At 43.4% G+C, this 26,772-nt stretch overlaps 3 protein-coding genes, 1 non-coding gene and 1 pseudogene across 4 annotated transcripts; 1 reads left to right on the forward strand and 4 right to left on the reverse strand.

Moving 5' to 3' along the window:
• Positions 1 to 262: 262 nt before the first annotated feature.
• On the forward strand, positions 263 to 1,774 carry LOC122055186. Its single transcript, XM_042616567.1, has 5 exons — positions 263 to 278; positions 759 to 845; positions 1,000 to 1,140; positions 1,220 to 1,530; positions 1,672 to 1,774. Exons 2-5 carry the CDS (start codon positions 837 to 839, stop codon positions 1,772 to 1,774), a joined length of 564 nt encoding a protein of 187 aa, XP_042472501.1. The 5' UTR covers positions 263 to 278; positions 759 to 836.
• Positions 1,775 to 10,002: 8,228 nt separating this feature from the next.
• LOC121968723 lies at positions 10,003 to 10,191 on the reverse strand. Its single transcript, XR_006108270.1, has one exon. It is a non-coding gene; the product is annotated as a U2 spliceosomal RNA (small nuclear RNA).
• Position 10,192: 1 nt separating this feature from the next.
• LOC121968704 lies at positions 10,193 to 10,338 on the reverse strand (annotated as a pseudogene).
• Positions 10,339 to 17,472: 7,134 nt separating this feature from the next.
• Positions 17,473 to 19,562, reverse strand: LOC121967569 (beta-amylase 3, chloroplastic-like). Its single transcript, XM_042517877.1, has 4 exons — positions 18,778 to 19,562; positions 18,589 to 18,699; positions 17,962 to 18,488; positions 17,473 to 17,888 (listed from the first exon to the last, which is right to left on the reverse strand). The coding sequence occupies exons 1-4, from the start codon at positions 19,531 to 19,533 to the stop codon at positions 17,636 to 17,638; spliced, it is 1,647 nt and encodes a 548-aa protein (XP_042373811.1). The 5' UTR covers positions 19,534 to 19,562; the 3' UTR covers positions 17,473 to 17,635.
• A 3,090-nt stretch (positions 19,563 to 22,652) lies between these two features.
• Positions 22,653 to 24,303, reverse strand: LOC121967570 (12-oxophytodienoate reductase 1-like). The gene is made up of 5 exons (XM_042517878.1): positions 24,134 to 24,303; positions 23,910 to 24,050; positions 23,673 to 23,803; positions 23,426 to 23,599; positions 22,653 to 23,323 (listed from the first exon to the last, which is right to left on the reverse strand). The coding sequence occupies exons 1-5, from the start codon at positions 24,190 to 24,192 to the stop codon at positions 22,707 to 22,709; spliced, it is 1,122 nt and encodes a 373-aa protein (XP_042373812.1). The 5' UTR covers positions 24,193 to 24,303; the 3' UTR covers positions 22,653 to 22,706.
• Positions 24,304 to 26,772: the final 2,469 nt, after the last annotated feature.

The raw sequence follows: 26,772 nt of genomic DNA on the forward strand, positions 1-26,772 counted from the left end.
CCCATCGCACAAGCGCAAGGTTGCTGGATTTACAACTTGATCGATTAGTCTTGTTCTTTTTGCCCTAGCGGTCGCAAACTGTTTGTTGAAATGACTGAGTAATTAGAAATGCATGTTCTTAAATTTGATTATGGAAAAGTTTTGATTTTTCAATTCCATAGCTTTGATGGAAGACAGTAACCATGCTTCTGGGATCACAGGTTAAGGAGGTGCTTACGATCGTGGAGAAGGAACTTGGGTTCCAAATAGTTCTCTGAGATGTTGCTTTGTTTAATAAGGTATTGAAAGACGCACTTCTTCATAGAACCATACTCAAGTTTCTTTCCTATTTTGATATTCCTTGAGCTTAATTGCTAACGCTTAGATTGTAAGCATTAGATCACAAGCAAGATAGCATTCCGTTTCATTCTTTGCTTAAAATATAACTTAAGCATCAATATGTGCTTTCTGCATTGCAATATACATTGTTTCTGTATATGGTTTGTTTTCAACTCTCAGTGCAATTTTCAAGCAGAAGTTACTTTTCCTAGATTAGATTTCCTCAAAATAGTGATGCAATTCTTAGAATATGCCCATTAAAATGAGTTTCTCTTTCTAAAAATACAGAATTGAATGTCTACTTTAGAATTCGAAGCACATATCCATATTTCATCTATTCAAAATATCGTGTGAACCATTCATGGAATCACCAAAAAGTGCAAACACCATTTTATGTCTTTTTTTCTTTTTGCACCCGATTCATTTCTGTGCATTTTCAGGCTGCATATAATATTGGAGGGCAAGTCATTACTGCCAACTGCATTGAGTACTCCATTTTGGGTTGTCGGACATCTCGGATGGGTCGTGTATGATCTTAATTTGTATGATTAGAAATTCAATATTCTTTATCATCAACTTCGTCGTGCCAATAACTTCTAACTGTCGTTATTGATCTAATCTGAAATTGTATGTTTGGTCTGATCACTCATTAGCCACATCACTGTCTTCTCTCTTCATCAGTGGCTTGAAACTATACTCTCAAATGCTACGAGGAAGAAATCTGGGGAAGACAAGCAGCTTATCTGGTCCAAAATGGGTCTCCCTAGTTGCCATCCCCTTGTTTTCTTTGCAATCTGCACCGGAGCTTCCTCGGACCCCATCGTAATCATCTTTTTCACTTCGCTCGCTTGCTCATGTCATTCAAGATATAAATTCACACACTCATTCAATCTTGCTGCAGCTAAGAGTCTACAGTGCCAAGAATGTGACAGAGGAGCTGGAGAAAGCCAAGAAGGAATTCCTTCGATCCCACGTTGTGGTCAAGAAATCTAACAAAGTTTTTCTGCCAAAAGTCCTCGATAGATATGCAAAAGAGATATGCACCAACTGTGACAATTCTACAAGCTTTAATAGATATGCAAGCTTTAAGCCTATCAAGCATGTTAAACTAAAAATTCTACAAGCTTTTCTTAGGAAGTTGGCAATTTTCCACTATTGGTTAAACTCATATTCTAAAGAACGTTTCATTTTAGCTTTCTTTCTGCAAATAATGTATGCATTTTAGAATGAAGAAATACTGTACTGTATGCATTTTAGAATGGAGAAATTGCAAACTTTCTTAGCATATTAGAAATTGCATTTTAGAATGCAGTTTGAAGAAACGTTGCATTTCTGCAAGCTTTCTTTCTGCAGTTTGAAGAAACGTTGCATTTCTGCAACAACAGTGTTTTTTGCAAGACAGCGTTTGCAGAGAAGAAAGCGTTTCATTTTTGCAAGCTTTCTTTCTGCAGTTTGAAGAAACATTGCATTTCTGTAAGCTTTCTTTCTTTCTTTCTGCAAGCATTTCATTTCTGAGTAATGAGTTTTGGTTCATTTATAGAAAATAGCTAGTAGAAGTAATTTTTTGGTTCAAACTATTGACTGTAATTTTTTGTTTATATTTCAGGCCAACTGTTCAATCTGTTCAAAGCTCACAAAGATCCTAGACAAAATCCAATTGCTTATTCCTGTAATAGATCGAGAAAGACAAGCTACTTCTTCAGTATTGTGCTAGTAATTATTGTACTGTTTTGTCCCGTTCTCAAGCTGATAATAATTTTTTAGTGTAGCTAGTAGAAGTAAACAGATTGTTGGCTTCGAGGTCGGCTAGTTATTTTGTGCTCTTTTATTTTAAATGTGAATATCACTATCTACTTTGAAATAGAATTAGTGTTAATTTTGATATTTACTAGCTTCTCATGTAAATACTAATATTATTTCAATGTCAGAATTCTATTATTTTGGTATGAGTTTGAAATCATTAGCTGAGCTGATTATATGTAAAATTCAAATCCGGACATGGTAAAAGAAAAATAATAGTTTCGTAAATATAAAAATAATGATTTTTAAATAATTTTTTTTATTTTTTTCTTTAAAATGACAATGCTTTTAAAGCATCGCAAAAAGTGTTGTCTTTGCAAAAAACAACAACGCTTTTAAAGCGTTGTAAAAGCGTTGTCTTCGCTGCAAACGACAACGCTTTAAAAGCCTTGTCGTTGAGCAGACTTTTAACAACAGTGCTTTTAACAACGCTTTTTCAGGCACATAGACAACGTTTTAAAAGCGTTGTCTATTAACTTTTTTCTTGTAGTGGTCGTTCAGCGAACTTCCACCACCACATCGACTTCAGAAGCTAAGAGTTGGATCCGAAGGCCACTCTTCGACACCCGATAAGTATATTCCTTCTTACTTGTTGAGAATTGTATGTTTGTCTATACTATATTTTCGGATATCTCTCTAGCATTCATGGAGTAGATCCCTTGTTCTGGAATTAGGGAGTAGTCGTGGTACGGATTGATGTAAAACTTGAATTGTGTTTATACTTGTTGGATGAACTTTCATGCTTTGTTTCAATTGTTAATTGCTTACTTTTGATTGAGAAGAACTTGTCAGCCTAGTAGAGGATTACATCTAGATCGTACACCCAAGGGGCCCTAGTAACAGGGGTAACCCGTTCACGGACATTTAGGATAGCTCCTTGAGAGGAAGGCAGATTCTCTCTAAGGGAGCGAGAGACCAGACTTAGCTCTACTCACTATTCTTAATCTACCAGTTAGAGTTATGTCTTCAAGATTTGCCGAGGTGCCCTAGTGACAGGGGTAAACCGTGACAAGACTTCTTAGGACATTGCCCGATTCTGACGCTTGAGAATACCTACCTAGCTTCCGACAATAGCAGGAATAAGAACAGCGAGAGTAAGATAAACCGAGATACATCAATACTACCATGATGAAACCGACCCCCTAGAACTCCTCATCACCAAGTGAATATTTCGACCTAGCGACTCTCGACTCTCTCCCTCGACCTTTCTTTTCCCTTAGCTTGATCAAGACCGTTGGTAGTCTAGCTAACCATAAGTGAGTGAATGCTAGTGCTTATAGCCAGTCCCTGTGGAATCGATATTTTTATTACTGATGACGAATCCGTACACTTGCGGAAGCGTAACAGCAGCCCATAAAGGTTTTAAGCTTTATTAAAAGGATGTTAAATCTGACTTCCTAAATGGGATAATAAAAGAATAAATTTATGTAGGGCAACCACCTGAGTTTGAAAATATAGATAATCCTTACCTTGTCTTTAAACTCAAGAAAGTATTATATGGTTTTAAACAAGCACCTAAGGCCGGTATGAAAGGCCTTTATAGCCCAAGGTCAAATTGATCCAATTTTATTTATAAAATTAGTTAAATAAGATATCTTTATAGCCCAAGTATATGTAGATGACATAATCTTTAGCTCAACCAACTCATAATTTTTACAAGAATTTATAATTTTAATGGAACAAGAATTTGAAATGAGCTTTATAGGTAAACTAACTTATTTTTTAGGATTAGAGATTAAACAAACTAATGAAGGAAATTATGTTTACCAAAAAATATATATTAAAGAATTACTTAAAAAGTTTGGAATGGAAAATACCAAAGAATTAAAAATGTCAATGACAACTAACACAATCTTAGATAGTGACCCAAATGGAAAACCCATAGACCTAAAATACTATAGGAGTGTCATAGGCATCCTTTTATACCTAACTACAAGCCGACTTGATATTTTATTTACAGTTAGTATGTGTGCTAGATACCAAACCTGTGCTAAAGAATCTCACTTAACTAATGTAAAAAAGAATATTTAGATATTTAAAAGGTATAATAAATGTAGAAATATGGTACCCCAGAATACCCAATTTTGAATTAATTGGTTACTCTGACTCCGATTATGCCGGCTGTAAACTAGATCGTAAAAGTACAAGTGGTGGATACAAATAACTTGGACCATCACTTGTCAGCTAGTTTAGTAAAAAATAACACTGTGTTGTTTTATCTACTACTAAAACTGAATACATAGCAATAGGTGATTGTGTAGGACAATTATTATGGACGATGCACACATTAAAAGACTTTAACTTGGAATATAAAAATATAAAAATCTATATTGATAACATCAGCTCAATTAACTTAACCAAAAATCCAGTGCACCATTCAAGAACCAAACATATTGAAATAAAGCATCACTTTATTAGAGATCACATCATCAAAGGAGATATTGAACTCAACTATGTTGAGTTTAAGTCAAATTTGACTGACATTTTCACCAAACCACTACCTAAATATGAATTCAGTAGTTTACGAAGATAACTGAGAATGTGCATGATAGACTAGGATTTTCTTTGACAAATTTCTAATAATTTGTAAATTCTAAGAAAATTATTTACTTATGTTTTTAAAAAAATTTATTTCTCTAGTGTTGAAAAATTATTTTAGCCTTAGTCTAGATCAAATCCATAGAAAGTATGGACATATAGATATAAGAAACAAGCATCTCACAAAGATAGTAGGTCTACCTTGATTGTGTATTCATAAACATAGAATAACGTGAGATGCGTAGGCCTCTTGCCTGGACTTCAAATGCTTATATTAGTGTATCAACATAAGTTTGGACGTAAAATAGCAAAATATAGTGATCAAGTTAAGCAATCCTTCTTTGTAAACGATGAGCTGGATCAAATCTTGCTTAACTTGACTAATCAAGTGAACACTGTTGATCCTGTCCGAATGCTGAATCAACGGACGCTGGGCACGTGGCGCTCCCGGCTGCTGACGTGGATCTTCGACTGGTTGCACGAACCTCCGGCGAACCTGCACAGAAGTCGGGCCGAGAAGGGGTTCCCGGCAGCGACCCTCCGACGCTCAAGTCAGGCAAGCAAACAGTGAAGAAAGTGGGCTCCAGAGGTGTTGAACGCGTACCTCCGGCGAAGTATGCGACTCTTTATATAGAGCGGTGAAAGAGCTCCTGCACGTCCACCGAGGTGCATACGTGTCCGCAACCCATACCTCGGTATGTATCTGTCAGAAAGCTTACCTGACGCCATACTGCTACAGTCCGAGTATGTCCTTGATGGGACAACAGAACACCTCGTTGTCAGACTTGGAGCATGGCCTAGCCATAGGACTTGACGGCTGTCAGAAGGTGTTCTTGTCCATCTCTACCCACCACAGGTCGGGACGTCCGTCCGTCCGGCTGGACGGGGAGTTCACGCGCCGGCCGGACGGACCTCATTTCACGCCCTGGCCGGACGGAACTCCCCTCCCGTCCGGACTGCCATTTACTTCGATATGCTGGGGAGAATTTCGGTAGGGTGCTATGTAAGGACTGTTAACAGTATATCACCTTCTCTTAGGCCTTCCGCTCGGCTCCTTGCTACTGTTCCACTGAACGTCGGAACCCCGACTCCCGCCGGGGCGCCTTTTACCGTCAGATATTCCTCGGTCGGCCGGCCGGGAGGTCCCGACCTCTCGGCTGCTACTTCTTGAACATGAGGTCTTGGATGAGCATGAATTGTTTCGGCCCGTGGTCCTCTGGGTGGCTGATGAGCAGCGTGCGGCTTCCGTTCGACAGGGGGAGCCCGCTCGGCTGGAGTTTCTTTTTTCCGGGCCGCTTGCGCTTCCTCCACGTTGATGTATTCGTTGGCCCGGTGTAGCATGTGATCGTAGTCTCGGGGCGGCTTCCGAATGAGCGATCGGAAGAAATCCCCGTCCACGAGGCCTTGTGTGAAGGCATTCATCATGGTCTCCGAGGTGGCCGTTGGAATGTCCATGGCCACTTTGTTGAACCGCTGGATGCAAGCTCGGAGCGATTCGCGGGCTTCCTGTTTGATGGCAAACAGACTAACGCTAGTTTTCTGGTAGCGCCGACTGCTGGCGAAGTGGTGGAGGAAGGCCGTTCGGAAGTCTTTGAAGCTGGTGATGGATCCGTCCGGCAGTCTCCGAAACCACCGTTGAGCCGATCCCGAGAGACTGGTAAGAAAAACCCGATACTTCACTCCATCTGTGTATTGATGCAGGGTTGCCGTGTTATCAAACTTGCCCAGATGATTATCCGGGTAGGTTGTCCCATTGTATTCGCCGATCGTCGGAGGTACGTAGTGCTTGGGCAGAGGGTCTTGTAGAATAGCCTCTGAAAATTGCCGATTAATCCGCTCGGGCGATGAGTCCATGGGGGGCTTTTCCTTTTCTATCATCCCGTCTAGGCATTTCATCCGAAGAAGATCCCCGATCTCTATGAGTTGCTGCGGCTTCGGGGGTGCGGAATAGGGCTCGATGAAATGCAACGGTAGCCGGTTGTGCTTCCGCTCGACCACCAGACGCTGACGTTGCTTGCTGTTCCGGCCGCTCGGCTGCTGCTTTCTGTTTTTGCTCCACAAGCTTGGCGGCCCTCAATTCGACCAGAGCGTCGAGTTCCTCCGTCGAAAGTGTCACTGTGTGTTGTCGTCCAGCCTCGTCCATTGTTTCCGTTCGGATGCAGGAGCGTTCCCACAGACGGCGCCAAATTGATCCTGTCCGAATGCTGAATCAACGGACGCTGGGCACGTGGCGCTCCCGGCTGCTGACGTGGATCTTCGACTGGTTGCACGAACCTCCGGCGAACCTGCACAGAAGTCGGGCCGGGAAGGGGTTCCCGGCGGCGACCCTCCGACGCTCAAGTCAGGCAAGCAAACAGTGAAGAAAGTGGCTCCAGAGGTGTTGAACGCGTACCTCCGGCGAAGTATGCGACTCTTTATATAGAGCGGTGAAAGAGCTCCTGCACGTCCACCGAGGTGCATACGTGTCCGCAACCCATACCTCGGTATGTGTCTGTCAAAAAGCTTACCTGACGCCATACTGCTACAGTCCGAGTATGTCCTTGATGGGACAACAGAACACCTCGTTGTCAGGTTCTTGTCCATCTCTACCCACCACAGGTCGGGACGTCCGTCCGTCCGGCTGGACGGGGAGTTCACGCGCCGGCCGGACGGACCTCATCTCACGCCCTGGCCGGACGGAACTCCCCTCCCGTCCGGACTGCCATTTACTTCGATATGCTGGGGAGAATTTCGGTAGGGTGCTATGTAAGGACTGTTAACAGTATATCACCTTCTCTTAGGCCTTCCGCTCGGCTCCTTGCTACTGTTCCACTGAGCGTCGGAACCCCGACTCCCGCCGGGGTGCCTTTTACCGTCAGATATTCCTCGGTCGGCCGGCCGGGAGGTCCCGGCCTCCCGGCCGGCCCATCCTTCTCCGGTCGCCCAACTGGCCCTTTGATTTCCGCGGGGCGTTGACCCCTCAAAATAGGGGTTCCCTGTTCTAACCACCGGATCAACTGCTATCCTTTGTATAACTAGTCAGTAACTAACGGTTAGACATATTGAAAATTGAATGATCACTTTCTTAAATGTTATCAGAATAAGGGGAAGGATTTATTTAGACAATTTAAATATATATATATATATAGTACTATTATTTTAAAATTTTCTTGTATTTTTTAGTACTTTAAAAATTAGAGTTAAAAAGTTATTTCTTTAAAAAGTACTTTAAATTTTTCATAGAAAATCTTTCTTAGCAAGTACTTTACAAATAACTCCCTAGAAAAATATTAAAGAATTGGACATTTTCAAACCTACTTTGTAAATTTTTCTTTGAAAATTGATTTGAAAATCTTCTCTTCGAAAATTACTTAGAATTTTTTTTCCCAAAAACTTTATTTCAAAAATGTTTCCTCAGAAGATTTTTCAAAAAAATTCTTTTGAAAATATTACTTAGAAATTTTCTTTAAAAATTACTTTTAAAAAATATATTTGTTGGAACTTTTTTACTTAGAAAAATTTCTGGTTTGACATCTTACTAGTAAATCTTTAGAAATTATTTTGAAAAAAACTTTAGAATATTTTTAATATTATCTTTGAAAATTTACTTGCGATTCTTGAAAATATTTACTCCTCCCTTAAATGAATCTGGAACATTTACTTGTAATTTTTCTTAAGTAGTTTATTAAAACTTATTTAAACATGCTTGAAGAGCTAGGGTTGTAAAAATCCTCTTTGCTAAATCTTTATTTATGTTCTATACATTTATCTTGTTTAATGTATGCCAAAGGGGGAGGATAGTGGGTTAGGTTAGAAAAATCTACTCACTTTAAATATTTTATGCTTTATTTCTTTATTACATTTTTTTCTAACTTTTACCTAGGTTGTTATTACATCAAAAAGGAGGAGATTGTTGGTGCATGTTACACTAATAATCTAATTTTGATGTATGACAAATAGGTTAAAGTTAGAAGTGTTGTTTGTCTAACTACTCTACCAACTGTGCAGGAGTTGACTGGTTTGAGGGACTTTACACCAAGTTGAAATCTAGTTAGGTCTACGAGCCTGATAGCTGGTGGGAAGTCCAGATAGGTCCACGGGACCTAATATCTGGCGAGAAGTTTGGTTGGATATGCGGGACCTGACAACCGCAAGAAATCCAGTTGGATCAGCGGACCTGACAACTAGTGAAAAGACCTGATGGGTCCGAGCACCCAGACTCGATCTAGGCACCCGGACCCAAAAAATCATCCACAAGCTGACCTAGAGCGCGTCGATTGGCCGAGCCATGTGGTCCCGATGCCCGGAATGAACCTATTTAAAGGCCTTCAACCTGGAGCTTCAGAACAACAATTGCGACAAGTTTTCTTCTTGCTCGGTGCTCCAAAAAATCTTCTGCGATGTTGTGAAGCTCCTCCAACAACTGGTGACTCAGATTTTCATATTATCCTTGTTTTCGGTAACCTTGTTGTTTAGTTCTTGTACTTATCTTGTAACACATTTTTATAAACTATTAGTAGATTGCTCAACGAAAGCATTCGAAGAGTGCAGATCTTAGAGTAGGAGTCGTTGAAAGCTCCGAACCAAGTAAAACCAACTTATGCTAGTGTTGTTTGTTTCTTCCATTTTCTGCTATGTAACTTAGTTTTAATTCGAATATTCGACGATCGCTATTCACCCCCCTCTAGCATTCTTTTCAATCCTATAGTTATATCACTTGTGTGAGTTGTAAGAGGTTTCTCCACCTCTGGATTATTTTTAAGGAGTGTTTTTGATAGTGGAAAGTGTGCTTAGTGTAGATCCTTGGATTAGTCATCTCTTTTTGAGGTGGATACCAAGTAAATCCTAGTGTTAGCATTGGTGAGTTTATCAATTCAAGTTTATCCACTGTAATAACATCTATGAAGCGAGAAAGTGAGCAAGAATAGCTATTCACCCTCCCCTCTAGCTCAAAAGTGTCCCAACAAGAAATATAAATATTAGGAGAAATATACGATGACTCAAATATGATATGAAATAAGATGATATCAAAGTTAAAAATAGTAGACAAGAGTGTACTCGGTGAGTCAAAGAGACATGCACCATCAAGTAAAGAATCTTGGTGATAGAATGAGAAATTACAAAAGAAAGTGAAAGAAAAATGAACAACCTATAAGACATTATATTTACTAGCGATTGTGCACACGCGTTGCGTGACCAAGGCCCCTTATACTAGATGGGGTAATGTAGGGAGAGATCTGAGGGAAGAAGAATTGCATATAGAAAATAGTTTTAATTTGTAAGTATTGCCCCTACTTTTATTTTTTTAGTGGGGCAAGACTTTATATTTTTATAATTTTATACGCTTCTAGAGGTACATACAAAAAATTGAGGTGGGCAATTGCCCCACCAAAGTTATACGTGGCTCTGCCCTTGGTTGCGTATGTAATATAATACATGGATGCGTGCGAGTAACGAACTCTCCTTCATAAAAAAATAATTTAATTCTTTATATAAGATATTAAACTGATAATAACACTACACTTAATCTTAGCCAAAAGGCCTCCCATAAATTGGGTAAGGGTGTGCCAGATCCATGTAATAATGCAATGCTATAGGTTGACACTCAAGAATCCCAACAGCAAGCTACTGTAATGGACTCCCTCTTATAAAAAATTAATTTAATATTATACTTGATCTTAGCTAAAAAGTTGAGAAAAGTATGTTTTCTAACATCATTGGCCCAAGGTATTTATAGAAGTTTCTCTGCTCGCAGTGTTGTCAATTCTAAGATATGAGACTAAAGAGAACTCTAGATTTCTAATTGATTAATGAAAAAAATTCTCAATAATATGCCGCAGCTGAGTCTCGAAATCTAGATCATTGATTGATTAATGAGAAAATTTTCCAATAATACATCGCAGAGTCTCAAACTCTAGATCACTGATTGATTAATGAGAAAATTTTCCAACAATACACCGCAACTGAGTCTTGAATTCTAGATCACTGATTGATGTGTTTGTGGAAATTACTAACAAACCTTGAAATTATTTTTGGTGTGAAAATAAAAAAGGACATTAACGTAATTTCATTTTGTGCTTACCAAAATTAGTTAATAATTGAGGTAGATTCTTAATAAAATAGTAAGATAAGAACGAGAAATTTTTTAAAAGCATATATGGTTGCCAAAAAAAGGCTAAGAAAGCAACAAATGAAGTAAAAAATAAAACTTTTGAACGCTTATATCGAAAATGAAATACAATAGAAGGGCAAAAGAGGCATTGAATGACTTATAAAATTATTTAACTTGACATTAAAAATAAAAGAATCTGATTAATGGAGGATAAGTATTCTAGGTCCCTTATATAAAAATAAAGGAGACTTACAAAATTATACAAACTATAGGGTTATTAAACTAATGAGACATACTATAAAATTTTGGGAAAGTATAATAGAAAAAAAAATTAAAAAAAGGAGACTATGGTAACTAAAAATCAATTTGGATTCATATTTGGAAGGTCGATAATAGAAGTTATACATCTTCACAGAAAACTTATTGAAAAGTATTAGGAACAAAGGCAGGATATATACAAGGTATTCATTGACCTAAAAAAAACTATGATAGAATCTTAAAAAAAATTATATGGAGAATTCTAAAAAAGAGATGTGTTAACATAACATATATTGAACTAATTAAAGATATGTATAAGAATATAATGATAAGAGTGAAGACTTTAGGCAGATTAACCGAAATATTTCTTATAAAGATAAGATTACATCAATGATCAGCTATAAGTCCTTATCTTTTTAATCTAATCAATGAACTCACTGGATACATCCAAGACACGATACCATAGTGAATGTTGTTTACAGATGACATTATTTTGTAAGATGAGACATATGAAGGAGTAAATGATGAATTTAAATCTTGACATTAAACACTGAAAGTGAAATGTTTTAGGCTTAGAGTAAAGATAGAATATATGAAATTTAAGTTTGGTAATATTAGATGTTGATCCGGAAATAGTTTGGGGCAAGAGAGGGATTAATGAGAGGGATAAGGGCATTTTTGTCTTGGGGCGCATTTAGGGTTTTGAGTGCTTTTAAGCACTGTTCACAGGGCGAGATGAGGGGGGCCGCCGCCAGGGGAGGAAATGGGGAGCTCGCTAGGGTTAGCCGTCGCCGACTCTGCTCCCTCCTTCGTCGCCATCCTCGAGTGTCGGTTGCCGCACCTCTGTCACCGTGTGCATAGCCCGCCGCTAGTAGCTTCCTCACGAGCTGCACCACCGCCTCACGCACGAAGCCGCTCTGGACGTCGTTTTCTTTCTCTCTCTCTCTTCTCCACGCCTTCATCGTCCAGGAGCCCAGCCGTCGCCTCCTACAGCCACCGCTGCTGCCTCTAGTGGCCGGAGCCGCCACCTGCGGCCATCACAGTGGCCGGTAGTCGCCTCTTCCAGCGCCAGTCGCCGTCTGTAGTGGCTACCGCCGCCTCTTCCCACGTTTACCACTGTACAGCGGCCGTCGCCTCCTCTCCCAGCCGCTACCACCTCTTCCAGTAGTCCTACAGTCGATTCCGGCGTCCCGACAGTCGACTCCGAGGGCTATACATTTGTTGTCTCCACTGCTTGTGGCGTAGATCCAGCCCACCGCGGTATCTCCGGACATCGGTTGTTTTTTCCGGCCATCGAGCCGTGATATTCTGCTCTCTGCATTATTACTATGGTTGTGAGCCGTTTTACTAGCCGGCCTATGAGCCGTTAGTGTGTATCGTATTTCAGCCTGCGAGTCGCTATCACATCCGGCCTGCGTGCCACCCTTTCGGATTCCTGCTATACTGGATTCCATATCGCGGCTCTCAGATCCGGCTCGTTAGCACCATGACCAGCTCACCCATCCATCCGAGGGCGCCCCCCCCGGGGCCAGGGTACGTCACCGTACCTTTTTTGCATTTATTTCACTATTTTGTTATTTGTATTCGGATGCTCATATATTTGTGAGATTCGCCTCGAGTACCGAGGTACCAGAGACCGGGGCAACCCGGTCACTGGATACAGGCACTGTTGACCAGAAGACTTCGGATGATTTGGTCAACATAGGAGACAGCTCATCTTCTGGGTCATGGGGATGCGGTCAACCTTCCAGACACGTCATATCGGCAGGTTCGTCTTCTCAGCTTTCCGACAGGATCAAATTGTCGTCGTCTGTGGGAACGCACCTGGTCTGGAACTTGAAGACGGACGACTCGGAAAGTTCCGCCATCCTCATGGCCTGGATGAGCTTCGACGAGTATATCGTATCCTCCTCACTCCACGGTTATTCGGGAGTCTAGAAATTGAGTCAGATCCTCTGCTGGTCAGCAGGTCAGTTTTTCAGTTACAATCTCTTTCGGTCATAGAATTTATCATAGTTTCTAGAGTAAGGACTCCCGTGTCGATCGACCGGGCGTACATTAGCCAAGCCACCAGCTCGATGCCGAAGACCCCGTGCCGATCGGCCGGGCGTATATCATCCGAGCCAAGGGCTCGATGCCGAAGACCCCGTGGCAATCGGCCGGGCGTATATTATTCGAGCCACCGGCTCGATGTCGAAGACTGCCAATCGGCCGAGCGTATATTATCTGAGCCACCAGCTCGATGTCGAATACCCTGTGCCAATCGGCCGGGCGTATATCATCCGAGCCACGGGCTCGATGTCGAAGACCCCGTGCCGATCGGCCGGGCGTATATTATCCGAGCCACCGACTCGATGCCGAAGACCCCGTGCCGATCGGCCGGGCGTGTATCATCCGAGCCAAGGGCTCGATGTCGAAGACCCCGTGCCAATCAGGCGGGTGTATATTATTCGAGCCACCAGCTCGATGTCGAAGACCCCGTGCCGATAGGCCGAGCGTGTATTATCCGAGCCACCGGCTCGATGTCGAAGACCCCGTGCCGATCGGCTGGGCATGTATTATCCAAGCCACGGGCTCGATGTCGAAGACCCCGTGCCGATCGGTCGGGCGTGTATTATCCGAGCCACCGGCTCGATGTCGAAGACCTCGTGCCAATCGGCCGGGCATGTATTATCCAAGCCACCAGCTCGATGTCGAAGACCCCGTGCCGATCGGTCGGGCGTGTATTATCCGAGCCACCGGCTCAATGTCGAAGACCCCGTACCGATCGGCCGGGCGTATATTATCCGAGCCACCGGCTCGATGTCGAAGACCCAGTGCCGATTGGCCGGGCGTGTATTATCCGAGCCACCGGCTCGATGTCGAAGACCCCGTGTCGATCGGCCGGGTGTGTATTATCCGAGGCACCGACTCGATGTTGAAGACCACGTGCCAGACGGTCGGGTCTGAGTTTTATTAGAAGACCGTCGAGCTCCAACGTTAAACCCTAGAGTGAAACCGGTGACTATAAAAACCCCGGCTTGAAGACCGTCGAGCGGCGACGTTAAACTCTAAAGTCGAACCGGCGACTATAAAAACCCCGGCTTAAAGACCGTCGAGCGGTGACGTTAAACTCTAGAGTCGAACCGGCGACTATAAAAACCCCGGCTTGAAGACCGTCGAGCGGCGACGTTAAACTCTAGAGTCGAACCGGCGACTATAAAAACCCCGGCTTGAAGACCACTTCATGGACCAGTTCATCGGATATCCTTTCTCCCCCGTTCGGGGTCGAGTTTATCAGAGTGTGTATCTCCCCCGTTCGAGGTTGAGTGACTAGCTTATCAGATATTTTATCTCCCCCATTCGGGGTCGAGTGATTATCATTGATATCATATTAGTTTCAGATATTCTATCTCCCCCGTTTGGGGTCGAGCGGTTGTCACTGGTCTCGGACCAGCTTCAGATATTTTATCTCCCTCGTTCGGGGTTGAGTGGGCTTCATTGGTCTCGAACCAACTTTAGTTACTTCATCTCCCCCGTTCGAGGTCGAGCGGTCATCACTATCAGATATTACATCTCTCTCGTTTGGGGTCGAGCAGCCTTCACCTGTCAGGGATCCTCACATCATATCTTCTATCTTTCCCGCTCGGGATCGAGTGGTCTTCGCGAGCATGTATCTCCCCCGTTCGGGGTCGAGCTTATCAGAGCATTTATCTCCCCCGTTCGGGGTCGTGCGTTCGTCACTGGTCTCGGACCAGCTTCAGATGTTTTATCTCCCCCCGTTCGGGGTCGAGCGTTCGTTACTGGTCTCAGACCAGCTTCAGATATTTATTAGCTCTCCCGTTCGGGGTCTAGCGGTCACCACTGGTCTTGGACCAGCTTCAGCAGTTATTTCATCTCCCCCGTTCGGGGTCGAGTGGTCTTCACTGGTCATGGACCAGCTTATCAGCGCATCATATTTATTATCTCCCCCGTTCAGGGTTGAGCGGTCCCTACTGGTCTTGGACCAGCTTCATCAGTTATTTCATCTCCCCCGTTCGGGGTCAAGTGGTCTTCACTGGTCGTCGACCAGCTTATCAGCGCATCATATTTACTAGCTCCCCCGTTCAGGGTCGAACGGTCCCTACTGGTCTTGGACCAGCTTCATCAGTTATTTCATCTCCTACGTTCGGGGTCGAGTGGTCTTCACTGGTCATCGACCAGCTTATCAGCGCATCATATTTATTAGCTCCCCCGTTCAGGGTCGAGCGGTCCCCACTGGTCTTGGACCAGCTTCATCAGTTATTTCATCTCCCCCGTTTGGGGTCGAGTGGTCTTCACTGGTCATGGATCAGCTTATCAACGCATCATATTTCTTCTTTCCCCGTTCGGGGTTGAGTTTATCAGAGCATCCATCTCCCCCGTTCGGGGTCAAGCATATTTAATGATCATGGACGAGAGTAGATCCACTGGTTTTGGACCAAGATCCCACGAGCTCTGTGCTCACTCGGCTAAAGACTTTCGCGTTCATGCGCCTCTATTGCCCGGGCTACGCTTCCGTTCAGTTCACGGGTGATGCGTCCGCTCGGCATCGTCCGCCCGACATCTATTCACCCGATCGACATCCTTCCGATCGCTCATTCGGCATCTTCGCGGTCGCGTGCTAGCCATCGCTCGTCCGCTCGGTCTACTCGTTGTCCAACGTGTCGCTCGGTCTGCTGGCCTTACACTCGTCGCTCGATTGTTGTTTTGCCGCTCGTTTGATGTTTTGTTGTTCGCTCGGCATCGGGCCGGTTACCGACTTAATCCACTCAGCGATGTTGCTATCTCATGCGATACCGTTATTATAGCGACTGCTCGCGTGACATTGTACAGTGAGCTCAGCGATTTGACTTTGGTATTAAGAGCGGTTCAGCCCTTTGCGATGGACTGTCCAGTCAGTCGAACTTACGCCTCCTTCTACTAGACTTGAAGGAGAGGCTTGTGATCCAGATATAGTTTGGGGCAAGAGAGGGATTAATGAGAGGGATAAGGGCATTTTTGTCTTGGGGCGCATTTAGGGTTTTGAGTGCTTTTAAGCATTGTTCACAGGGCGAGATGAGGGGGGCCGCCGCCAGGGGAGGAAATGGGGAGCTCGCTAGGGTTAGCCGTCGCCGACTCTGCTCCCTCCTTCGTCGCCATCCTCGAGTGTCGGTTGCCGCACCTCTGTCACCGTGTGCATAGCCCGCCGCTAGTAGCTTCCTCACGAGTTGCACCACCGCCTCACGCACGAAGCCGCTCTGGACGTCATTTTCTTTCTCTCTCTCTCTTCTCCACGCCTTCATCGTCCAGGAGCCCAGCCGTCGCCTCCTGCAGCCACCGCTGCTGCCTCTAGTGGCCGGAGCCGCCACCTGCGGCCATCACAGTGGCCGACAATCGCCTCTTCCAGCGCCAGCCGCCGTCTGCAGCAGCTACCGCCGCCTCTTCCCACGTTTACCACTGTACAGCGGCCGTCGCCTCCTCTCCCAGCCGCTACCACCTCTTCCGGTAGTCCTACAGTCGATTCCGGCATCCCGACAGTCGACTTCGAGGGCTGTACATTTGTTGTCTCCACTGCTTGCGGCGTAGATCCAGCCCACCGCGGTATCTCCGGACATCGGTTGTGTTTTCCGGCCATCGAGCCGTGATATTCTGCTCTCTGCATTATTACTATGGTTGTGAGTCATTTTACTAGCCGGCCTATAAGCCGTTAGTGTGTATCGTATTTCGGCCTGCGAGCCGCTATCACATCCGGCCTACGTGCCACCCTTTCGGATTCCTGCTGTACTGGATTCCATGTCGCGACTCTCAGATCCGGCTCGTTAGCACCACGACCAGCTCACCCATCCATCCGAGGGCGCCCCCCGAGGCCAGGGTACGTAACCGTACCTTTCCTGCATTTATTTCACTATTTTGTTATTTGTATTCGGCTGCTCATATATTTGTGGGATTCGCCTCGAGCACCGAGGTACCAGAGACCGGGGCAACCGGTCACTGGATACAGGCACTGTTGACCAGAAGACTTCGGATGATTTGGTCAACACAGGAGACAGCTCATCTTCTGGATCATGGGGATGCGGTCAACCTTCCAGACACGTCATATCGGCAGGTTCGTCTTCTCAGCTTCCCGACAGGATCAGATGTAATGAGATAATTATTAAGAAAGAAGATGACGAGTTGTCTAGAACTGAGAGGCTTAGGTATTTAAGATTTTTTTTTATAAAAGGATGGTAGGATTGAGAAAAATGTCTTACATATAATACAAGTAGGATGATTGAAACGTAAGAGAGCGTCGGATTTTCTATGTGATTGTAAAATACCTCTAAAATTTAAAGAGAAGTTCGGTAAAATGCTCTAATTAGGTGATGTAAATTATGATAAATATACACATGAAATGAGGAAGAACTAAAAAAAATAACTTCGTTAATAATAATAAAATAAAATAAAATTTATTTTGATATAGATGATTATAGAGTAAAGATAAAGCCGAATGACATAAAAATATTCATATGGCTCATCTCTTATAATAAAATAAGAATTGATTGTCGGTGTGACGTTGTATCTAAGAATTATACAATACACAATGCATAGATAGGCACCTCCAAATGGGGAACAAGTTCTTCAAGTATCATATTCCTCAGGTTGCGTTACCAGCTAGGAAGCTGCTTCAAGCTCTGGCTTTTTGTTAGCACTAGTTATGAATCCCACGTACAGTTCAGAGCGAGTGGTGTCACTTTTGGGCAACCCCTTGTTCCGCCCTCCCTCTCTCATGCTCTTTACAAACCCAACGAAGTGTCGCCAATTCTCTCCTTCAAACAAGTTTTTGTTCAATCTCAAGTACGTGAAAGCAGTCAGCCCTGCAGCCTTACTCGTAGCCACCACCTGTGCATATGCCGCTTCATCGTACCTGTTGAAATTAAATGCACAATTATCAGCTGAAATTAATTATGTCTTCGTTACAAATAATTAATTAATATTACCTCTCAAGAGCGTTTTCCCCGGCGAGTTCTGCTCCGGCCGCCGCCGTTGCCTGCTTGACCTGCTGCACGAGGAGCTCCGGCGAACAACCGGCATGGCCTGGCTGCTGCTCGTCCTTCATCTCCATGCACGTGAAGTTCAACACCGCGCCTCTCTTCGCCATCATTCGTGCAATGGGGAGGTACCCATCTCTGTTTCTCGTGTTATAGTAACCGGCCGTCAGCTCCGCCGCGTGGGACCTCGTGCGGTAGTGCCAGTGTATCCCTGCGACCTTCGCCGAGAGCTTCGTGCCGGTGCCGAGGAATACTGCCTCGGCGGCGGCGAGGACACGGTCGCCGTGCTCCAGGAGCTGGCCTGAGTACCACTCGAGGAAGAACCTGCCGTAGTCGCTGGTCCAAGTACCTTCTCGCCTGAAGAATCCGGTGTCCTCGGGGAACTGGTTGTAGTGGCCGGCGTCGTGGGGGCCTTCGTGACCCCACTCCTCATGGCCCGCGGCAATTCCGGCGGCTCGAAGTGAAGCTTTCATATACTGTTACGAAGCAGAGTAAATTATAACAACAATGAGGAATTGGAAACTAAAAATTTTGCAGTGTAACTCTCATAAAATGCAACATACTCGAAATTTATACCTTGTCGTAGCATTGGAACTCTCCAATTCCTGGGAATCTCCAAGTGCCATTGGTCTCTGGATACGAAGGATACCTTAGCTCTCCACAAGGTCCCATTCCCACTTGGATTTCCTGAAACAAATTAGAAAGAAATGTAAGGACGAAATCTCGTAAAGAGATCATTTTTGTTCTTAGGATGTAATCAATTACCGCGATTACTCCGCCGAGGAAGCCTCCGAAGCGATCTCTAAAGCTTCGCATGTAGTCGGAGTAGACTTGGACGGGCGTTCGGCCGCGTAGCACCGGCAGCGTGTCACAGGCGAGAGAGATGTACTCCGGATTCCGGCGGCCCGACCGATCGGTGTACACGATGTCCGGATTCCGGCTGATTTCTTCGTGCACCCACGGCGGCAGGGGAATGCGGCAGTTGTCCCCGACGTTGCCGCCGCACTGGTGAAACGACATGACCATCTGCAGCTTGAGCCCGTGCCTGTCCACCATGCGGACCAATTCTTCGTACGCACCCCAATCGTACTGCCCGGGCCCCGCCCTCTCCACCAGCCCCCACCACACGTCCACCATCACCCCCTCCGCTCCCGCGCTGCGCAGAGCGGCCAGACTAGCCGCTAGCGCCCGTGTCCGCTGCAGCCTTCCTTCCGGTGACACCGTGTCCAGCGGAAGCATCACGTACACCGGCACCCCGCTCGCGGCGGCGCCTCCGCCTCCGTGTGGCGCGGCCGCAGGGAGCGAGTGTAGCAGCTCGTGCCCTTCCTCCCGCTGCTGAACCACCTCACGCCGAGATGAGTTCACGGCCCGGAGCCGTCGACACGATGACGCTGCTTTGTAATTGTAACCTTCGGCAATAGACAAAATCGTCATCGAAACAGGGAGGTCGTCGGATGTTTTATGGGAATTGGAGTCTACGCGACCAATGAAGGAGATTGATGAGCGTAGAGTTAAAGCCATGATTCACTAGAAGAAGAAGAGGGACGAGCCTTGAGAAGTGGGAATTGAGGAAGACGGGAGGTGGATTTATTTATAAGCGAAAAATAAAATAGAAGCAAAAGGCAGCGGAAGTCTGGGAATGATCGACGGCGTGGCATTTTTTTTTTATTTAAAAAAGCTAATAATAATAATAATAAACGGCAAGAACGTGCATTTAATTAATCGTAAAATTCAAATTTTTTCCACGTTCTTGTTTACCAACGCACGGGACTTCTTTGATCTTTCCCCCGTCCACGACTCTTTATGATTCGAATTTATCTTAAAGAACCAATCAAGTCTTGTTATCTTCATTGTATTCTTTCATACTTTTTCTTTGTTTTGAAAATAATGCTATACAAAAAATGGCATTACAGAAAATGCAGCCATAATCAAAACAGAGATTTGACAATATCTCAAGTTTAGTGGTCAAACCGTGATTTGTAGAAATTTGGTTTAGATTATCTCAATATCTTGGCAAACAAAATCAAATTTGAATGGCGAGCAAAAGAGTTGAGCTCAATTTTGTCTTTTCTATTTCTCTTTTGTGAATTACGTGTTCATATATATCTAGAGGTGGCTAGGATATATATTTCTATATTTTCGCGTCCTACTTCTCACTATCTTCGACTCTTCACGCTTACTAATTATTTAATTTTAATCTATACTAAAAAGTGCAGTGTTTTTACGGCTTAAAAAACATAATCGACAAAGGAAAAATAAAACGCCCCGTCCGCCTCCTCCATTTTTTTTAAAAATTTATATTAAACGTGAAAAAAATGAAAAAAAAAAATGTCATTGAATGGAGCAGAACGATATAACTGAAGACGAAAGTCAGCCATGAATTAGGGAAGCCTTCATCTTTTTTTCTTCCACCTCGTTTTTTCTCAGGAACTTTATGATTAGCCCTTTTTCCCTATTTTCACGGCTAGTGGGCCACAGATGGCTTGGACCACTAAATTATCCCTACTCTCTCATGGACGAGAGTGTTAGATGAAATGTCGTTGAAGTATGATGTGCTCTCGTTTGTACTTGTATCATGTTGGTGGATTGCCTTTGGGCACGCATAGGCTTCTGTTTCAGCCACAATATCAACTTAGCTCGTGTCCTTGTCTGCCTCGAGTCTACTAAAAGTTGAAGCGAAGACAGTGAAAATACCGAGAAGTGTGAGGCTGAAATGGCGTATGAGCTGAAGCAATGTTTCTTCCAAAGCAATAGGATGATCAAGCTTGTCAGTTTAATACACGAAGCTCATAAGGTTAAGTAAACGATCAGCTCAAGCAAATGGAAATGGTGCTTGCAAACAATTAATTGTATGAATCATGCACCAAACTCAAAGCTACATTACAAGTTTACAGCTATTCTTAGTTGAGCCTTGAAAGGAAGACAGACTACACGCGTCTGTTTTGTCAAATGAAAAACCTAATTGGATCATAATTTGGAAATTAGTTTCGGAATCAATTGATTTTTTGTCATCAAATTAAATTTTTAAACAAATGAAGAAAAAAATAATATTAAAATTGTGAGTTATTCGAGCAATAATGAAAGATTTTAATTGGGTAGATATCATGATTAAATGAAGGCATAAAGCGTATAGATACGGTTGGATATGATTTACAGTAAAAATATTGGTCTGATGCTGAATTGGGATGGTTGCCCAATTGGACAAACAGGGGCCCTGGGTAGCAACCACTTTTGCTAGGTTAATGGCCTAGTAGCCTAATTGCCCAAACTACTTTTGCAGGCTTTTAAAAAAACCCAGAGGATGACTACTTTTATCAGTAGGGATCCTCTAGTCCGTAATTTATGGATCAGAGGATGATTCATTGTATAAGGATCATTGATTTGGATGAAATCCACTTTTAAGTTGGTAGGGTCCATCTAAATCAAGGGTCTACAAATAATGGATCATCCTCTGATCCATAAATTGTGGACCAGAAGATCCCTACTGTACTTTTGCAGCCACAATTTGGCGCGCTAGATGGGACAAGTTAGTGTAGTAGAGAATAGGTTGGCAAACCACTCCAAGAATGAATTAAATGAACCACGACGAATTGATGGGGCACTGAACTAGTGTACTTGTCTTTTGTTATTATTATTATTTATTATTATCTCAGAGTCATGGTCCAGTGATAGAATATTCAGATTGTCACTTATACATTTATGATTCGATCTCCAACTATAAGAAATTTAAAAAAAAAAATTTCCAAATAGGATGCGCAATCAAAGAAAGCTAGGCTTTTTAGCCGCTCATTGCTAGCGTTTTCCGATTTACCAAGATGAGCGGTGAAAAAATTCTATAGAATCGAATTGATCATCCTACGCCTAGTCAATGAGCTTAATTGAATTTTTTTTACTCTTACCCATTTTATTACTTTTATAAAGGGTTATTGTCTTAAAGTAAAATACCTCTATAATTTATTCCTTTTTAAAGTATGTGAGATCAAGAACCATTAAGATAACAATTTTACTTTTTATTGTAAATATTATCCATTTTATATACTCAATTTTTAAAATGTACAAATTCCTAAAATACTCCCTTTTTTCTCTACGTTCGTCATCTTGTTTCATCTAAAATCCGTGTTCCATCCAAAATTCACGGATGAATTTAGAATACAATTACTTTAAATTAAAATTAATATATTATTTTTTAAAAACATCCTTAACATATTTATACCTTAATCTCAATTCGATAGTAAAAATTGAGAGTATTAGATTTTTAAACTCATACATATTCAATAGATTTTATAACAAACTCATTATATGTGACTATGATAGTAGTTAATTAATACTAGAACTCCCTTGATTTAAAAACAAAAATAAACTTTTAAATTTATTAATGAATTTAGAAAACTATGAATGATTTCAAATTAAAAATAATGTACTCTTGAAATTTTTTTTAACATATTTATGCTCTTGAGAGCCATGAATTTTTATACGGTTGATTAAAAAAATTAAAGATATACTCTGAATTTATGTTAGTGAATTTAAATATAAGTTCATAAATATATTAAAAAGATATTTAAAAATATGTTAATTTTATTTTGATTCAGAATTTATTAAGTTCATCAATCATTTTCGGATGCAAGTGACCGATAAATCTATTGAAAAAAAATGAAAGGGTATTTCAGGTTGATAAAATCTATCAACTAGAAATTTTACAAGTCGAGATTATCTTGAGTGAAGTTTGAGGTTTCCAGGAACGGGTAGTCGGTGTATCCAACAACCGGATCCGGCGTGTAGAAGGTGAGCCGGTTGTACTTGTTCAGCGCCGCACCGACCTCAAATCTCCGGGGCAAGTCCGGATTCGCCAAGAACAGCCGTCCGTACACCACTAGATCCGCGTACCCCTCCGCCACAACCTTGTTCCCCTCCTCCCGATCGTACCCGCCGGCCACCATGAACGTCCCCCTGAACGCCTTCCTCATCGGCAGCAGCCGGTGCGGAATCTGGTACCTACCCTCCACCTTCACCATTCTCGGCTCCAGCATGTGGCAGTACAGAATCCCCAACTCGTTCAGCTTCGCCGCCATGTGGAGACCCAGCGCCTCCGGATCGGAATCCCAGCAGTCCATCAAGTCCAAGAACGGCGACAGCCGCATCCCCACTCGGTGGCCTCCCACCTCTTCCGCCACGGCTTCCACCACCTCCAACGCGAAGCGGCAGCGGTTGTCGATGCCGCCGCCGTACTCGTCGCCTCGGTCGTTGGTGCTGTCTTTCATGAATTGCTCGATCAGGTAGCCATTTGCGCCGTGGATTTCCACTCCGTCGAATCCTGCAGCGAACCAGTCACCAAGTTCGATTTCTTCTTCTTCTTCTTCTTCTTGAAACAGGAATCAAAACAGAGTTCGATGAAGAAAGACAACTAACAACTGACCGGCATCGATGGCATTCCTTGCCGCGAGCCTGAAGTCATTCACGATCTGAGGGATTTCCTCTGTCGTCAATCTTCGAGGCGCAGGGTACTCCTGAACATTGCCATCGTGCAGATATTGAGTCGGCACTGGTTTATCAGTGCTGGATATTGGAGCTTGACCATTAGGCTGGAAATCTATCAACAATTTTCACCGTGATTAAAATTTGATTCACTGAAAGAAATGTGAACGAATGGAGTGTTAGCGCACCAGTAATGGAACTCCTGCCCGCATGCCAAATCTGGCAGAAGATCAGTGAGCCCTTGGCATGAACAGCACTGACAATCGGCTTCCATGCCTCTACTTGTTCCTTTGACCACACACCGGGGCTGTCTTTGTATCTATCAATGCCCAAAGGAAGCAACGGAGATCAAATCTATTCTCTCAGAAAACAAAACGATCCACTTTGTTACAAATCTAACTTCAATATATTATATATAATGATACCCGTGAGCGGTGTTGGAAACACCGGTTGCTTCTGTGATCAGAAAGCCTCCTTTTGTGGCTCTCTGGGAGTAATAAACAATGGCGTGAGGCTGAGGAACGTTGCCATACGATCTGCATCTGGTCAGTGGTGCCATAACGATCCTGCAAGAACAGAAAAACGTAAATAAATATTTAAATGAAAACATCGAGCTTAATACATATTATAATTACTAAAGAGAAATGACCTGTGAGAGAGATCAAACTTCCCCAACTTGTAGGGATCAAGAAGAGGCATGGCAGCCATTAAATTTAATTAATGGGGAAAACTGAAGAATGCAGATGTTTTTTTTTTCTGGCTATCTTCTTTGCCCTCCTCCTATATTTATATATGCTTTTAGTCTGCTCTGACCCTTTTCTTGCTTCTGAATGCTCGGATCAAAGGTGGGAAGAATTAAGCATCTGCGAATAGCAGCGGGAGGGTTTGATGCTCAGCAGGAAGCTTCCATGTTAGAGTAGGAGTTTAATCTCAATCGTTGATAGCCTCTTCATCATTGATGATTGAGATCCAATCTATCTCGATCACATTGTTGAAAAGGTACATTTATCCGTCATCAGTGACGACTGGCTTATGGTCAATGTTCAATTTCCTTCCTACAACCATTTTAGCCGCCTCAAGTTGACTCGATCATTGCCACACATATAATTGCTTGTATTCATTCCTTCATGTACTTAATACTATGTGTTCCTGATGAACCTCCTCGACGTGGGACCGTCATGTAGGGGATTTAACATGGAGATTCCACATTATTTTTCAGGTTTGATTCTTCTTTTGTTTGTTAATCTCTAAATTCAAATATGGTGGGCATATATGATATCTCCATCTAAAAGTAGATTGAAGGGCTTCAAAATCTTTCACTCCGAATATAAGATAATATTAGTTTTTTGATCCAGCTTGAAATTTAAGTCAGACGGAGGTCGGTGGAGATGATGTTAGTGTTAACGGAGAGACAACTTCGACGCACTCTATGTATGCGTGTCGGAAAGGTGAACCCCCACGTGGAACCTTCAAAGGCTGTGGTAGGAGAACTGGTGGTACTCAAACTCTGCACACATTCAGACAGACACACGGAGCATTAGAGACCAGAAACCAGAGAAAAACTCCCCGACGCGCACGTCCTCTGACGCTTAAGTCAGGTCCTTTTTCCCCAGAAGAACAATGTACGATGGAAAAAAGTGTTGGAACCCTAAGGTTATTTTAATGTGATCAACCAAGTTAGGTTAGGTCTTGTGGTGTTTTAATCTTGTGTCTACGTATGCAGAAACTTAGGAACACAAAAAGCCGAGCAAAAGACGCAGCTAGCGAGAGGGATGGCATGGGAGAAAGCTGACGGGCTCGGTGCGTCCGAGCGACGAGGTGCTGTGGAAGAGTACGCGGGCAGATGAGAAAGAAGCGCGTGGCATTTTCGAGAGATGAGAAGTTGGAGCAGAAGGTTGCTCGAGAAGGCCAAAATTGGGTTCGAGTGAGTTTTATTTCAGTTGGTCGAAATCACCCAAGCGAGCGGAGCGGAAGATCTGGACCGAGGCGAGTAGAACTGGAGCAAAGAGCCTGGACCGCAAAAAGTAAACAAAGTTGACTTTAAGGGTCCGGGCACTCGAAATCAATCTGGGCACCTGGAATCAATCCGGGCACCCGGAATCAATCCGGGTGCCCAGACCAGTTCGGGCCCCCGGAACCCTTCTGGGCGCCCGAAATGCGACTTTTAACCAGATCATGTTTGACCGCGATCCATTGCGAAGGGGATAGAATTTTATCCCCTTCTAGGTGCTTGGAACCCTCCAGGCACCCTGACCAAGGCTATAAATACAGCCTTGGTCCAGAAGTTTTCAATCAATTAAGCAATCACTATAACAACACTTGTGCGCTCTTCTTTTAGTGTAGCTTCTCATTTCTATGCTTTCACTGTTGTAAGAGACTTCTCCGCCTGAAGGAGATACTTAGTGTGATCCATTCCTTGGATTAACAACCTCTCTGGTTGTAGCCAAGTCAAATCCGTGAGCCTTGCTTTTTTTTGTTACTTTCTTTATTTAATTTACGCAAGTGTTCTTTGAAAGTCCGAGAAGGGCATTTTGGTTTTATATTGTGCAGGACTATTCAACCCCCCTCCGATAGCCGGCCAACAAGTGGTATCAGAGCAAGGTTGCTTAGGAGGACTAACTGTCGATCGAAGCAAAGATGATGGCCAGACCAAGTATATACCCGCCAAAGTTCGAGGGAGAGTTCGCTAGCTGGAAAAAGCGAATGCAGGTATTTTTTAAAAAATTGATTTCGATTTACTTCTAATAATGGAATTCGATTTTATAGCACTGGAAGGTAAGGAAAAATACCAATGGACAAAAAAGGAGCAGGCCGACTACGTGGCAAACGACAAAGTAGAGTTCCATCTGTTGAGCATCCTTCTGCCACAAGAAGTCAACCGGATCGACAACTACGATTTAGTAAAGGAGCTTTGGGAGAAGTTCCTTGAGCTACACGAAGGGACGTCCGAAGCCAAGCTCGCGAGACGGGACTTACTTCGTAACCAGCTGACCAACCTACGGCTTGAAGAAGATGAAACAATTGCGCATCTTCACTCGAGAATTAAGGAGCTCATCACCGGACTATCGAATCTCGGAGAAAAGGTAAATAACCGAGATTCGCTAAGGTACACATTAAATGCATTCCCTAGGAATACGAAATGGGCTTCACTAGTAGATGCATTTTATATCTCTAAGGACTTAGAAACTATTACCTTAGAAGAATTTTTTTTCTACGTTTGAAGTGCATGAATCTGTTGGTGCAATTGACCTCCAAGGTTTTAATATCCGACAAATATGTTTAAGTATG

Source organism: Zingiber officinale, chromosome 3B (assembly GCF_018446385.1).
Source record: "Zingiber officinale cultivar Zhangliang chromosome 3B, Zo_v1.1, whole genome shotgun sequence".
NCBI classification, from domain to species: Eukaryota; Viridiplantae; Streptophyta; class Magnoliopsida; order Zingiberales; family Zingiberaceae; genus Zingiber; species Zingiber officinale.